Source organism: Leiobunum rupestre, chromosome 5 (assembly GCF_980474605.1).
Source record: "Leiobunum rupestre chromosome 5, qqLeiRupe1.1.hap1, whole genome shotgun sequence".
In the NCBI taxonomy this organism is placed as follows: domain Eukaryota; kingdom Metazoa; phylum Arthropoda; class Arachnida; order Opiliones; family Sclerosomatidae; genus Leiobunum; species Leiobunum rupestre.
In genome coordinates, this window is record NC_143388.1 from 64889644 (window position 1) to 64892229 (window position 2586).

The following is a 2586-nucleotide window of genomic DNA, read 5'->3' on the forward strand; positions in this document are numbered from 1 at the left end:
GAAACGGAAACCGAAGCGATTCCAGCTCAGGAAATAAGTGACGCCGAAATTATATGGTTACAGAGCGCCCAAAGTCAAGATTACCCAAGATAATTAGAGGGCTTAAAAAGGACGGAAAGGTATTCAATTCCTCTAAAATACTCACACTAAAGCCACAATTAAATCAAGACGGCCTCTTATGCGTGGGAGGAAGGTTGGATAAGTCAATTTTGACGGAAGATGAGAAACTTCCGGTCATCCTAAATAAAAATAACCATTTATCAACATTGTTACTGGAGAGGTGCCACCAGAAAGTTATGCACTCCGGTGTGCAGAAAACCATTACGCAATCAAGAAGCAGATATTGGATCATAGCCGCTAGACAATTAGCCAACGTCGTTATTAATCGTTATACCATCTGCAGAAAACTCAGAGCCAAGCCTTGCGAAGTTCCAGTTAGCACCACTCCCAAAAGAAAGATTGGAACGTAGGATTGGATTTTGCCGGGCCTATTCACGTTAAGATTGGCAAGGAACATCCTCCTATGTAACTGCTCAGTAACGCGAGCCGTACACCTTGAAATGGTGCACTCGCTTTCCACTTACGAATTCATGATGGCGTTCAGAAGATTAATTTCTAGATGCTCTGTCCCCAGCGTCGTCTACACCGACAATGCTCTGACATTTAAACGTGCGGACAAAGACTTGCAACTGTTATGGAAAAGCATTGACAATAAAGAAGTACGCCAATTTTTCGGAGAAAAGGGCATAGTCTGGAAATATATAGCCGATCGAGGGGCATGGTGGGGCGGACACTGGGAACGCCTAGTTAGATCTACTCAGACAATTTTGAAAAAGATCCTAGGTACTGCCACGTTAAAATACCAAGAAATGGAAACCATTTTAACCGAGATAGAAGCGGTAATCAATTATCGGCCGATTAGCTACACATACAGTGACCCCAAAGAGCCCTACCCGCTTACACCCGCGCATTTTATCGTGGGCAAAAGGATAACGGAACTACCTTCTCTAAGAATCGCTGAAGTTCATATTCCCAACAATCAGAGAGATATGGAAGTAAGACTTCGGCGAGCGTTTGTGGCTAAGGTGGAAACAGGAATACCTGATGGAGCTCCGAACGGCCCATCACGTGTGCGTTCCTAAAACTGTAACGGTTTTGTAAGAAAATAGTGTCGTGCTTATTAACGATGAAAAACTTCCCAAACATATGTTGTAAAATTCAGCCGGGTCGCGACGGAATCGTCCGGTCGTGTTTATTACTGGTAGCTAACGGAAACGTGATCCGCCGACCAGTTCAGTTGTTGTCGTTACTAGAGGTACCTGGTGAAGACGCGGTTCCTCATGAAAAATAATGTTTCCCATTATATTGGGGCGAATGTAAAATAGATAGAATGCGTCCCCTCTTCTCCCCCCTTAGTATTTAAATTCAAGGTTAATAATATGTGCGTGTTTAAATTTATTGTATAGTGTAATTGGTCTTATATAGTAAAATTGATTTGTGATGTAAAATATAAAATTGATATCAATGTAAAATTTCCTTTTCCTATAAGTAATTGGTGTATTCAATTCATTTCATTTATTTAGTTTCAATTTGGCGTATTTTTAATATGTATTTGTATTGTATTGTATCAGGATATTTTGATGTTTAATTTGTATTGGAATTTATTTGTGGGAAAAATGGTTTCTTTTATGGTAATTGTGAAATCAAGGCTACTGTATGGGAGCCACCAGTTCAAGCTAAGAGAAATATTGTGAAACGGGTAGGGCCGCGGAAATTGGGCAGAGGGTTAGGCCGCCCGCTCTTTTTACTCTTGTCGCCATTGTATTGGAGAGAACAAGGAAACCGAGAAATGGAAAGTTTCGAAAATATTGAAAGGATAAGGCCCGTGACGTACGGGGCTTTTTCCGAAGAGAAGACAGGCAGTTAGGTAGAACTCTCAACGAAAATCGGTCGCCGTAGAGACCACCTCTCCAGTTAGCGAGAAATTTACTTTCATTTACGTGAAGTGTAGCGTCTTGGAGTTGTAATAAAGTTGTTTTGTTAAATCATCGCCTCGTCATTAAATAAGTTTAGTTGCGCATAGTACTAAGCAATTTCAGGTGTTTTTCAGTCGGCATCTGGAATAAATAGTAGCTCTCCCAAGTTATAGAAACCCCCTATACCACCGGATAACGTCGATAAGCTTTTCGCTATTGCTGATTTTTTTGGTGAGGTGCAAAAGTTCAAGTTGTGTTTCTGTGATTTGGTCACAAAAACTGAGCAACCCTCAAATAGTGGCAACATTTTTTCATTTTTTGTTTGAAAATAAGAGCTTGGAGATTTATGGACCTAGAGAAAAATTACAATCAATAACTGTCCCAGGTAATATTTTCTATCAACAATAGGTTCAGTATAGTTGGTGGCATCCATCACAGTAATTTGAAATGTGTTACCCTGTGAACCTTCTTAATCAGGAAAAGGGGCAGCCCAAATAATATTTGGTAAATTAAAGAATTTACCACTTTTTGTAGAAGATGTGTCAGAGAACTAACCTATTGGAAGGGTCATACCTACTGCGGACTGCACCTTACTTGTGGTACCACTATC

The 2586-nt window shown here is 40.4% G+C and overlaps 1 protein-coding gene across 1 annotated transcript; it reads left to right on the top strand.

Annotated features, from left to right (window-relative positions):
* The first annotated feature begins 593 nt into the window (after positions 1-593).
* LOC149945604 (uncharacterized) lies at positions 594-1142 on the top strand. Its single transcript, XM_090176628.1, has one exon. It carries the CDS (start codon positions 594-596, stop codon positions 1140-1142), a length of 549 nt encoding a protein of 182 aa, XP_090032754.1.
* The last annotated feature ends 1444 nt before the right edge of the window (positions 1143-2586 follow it).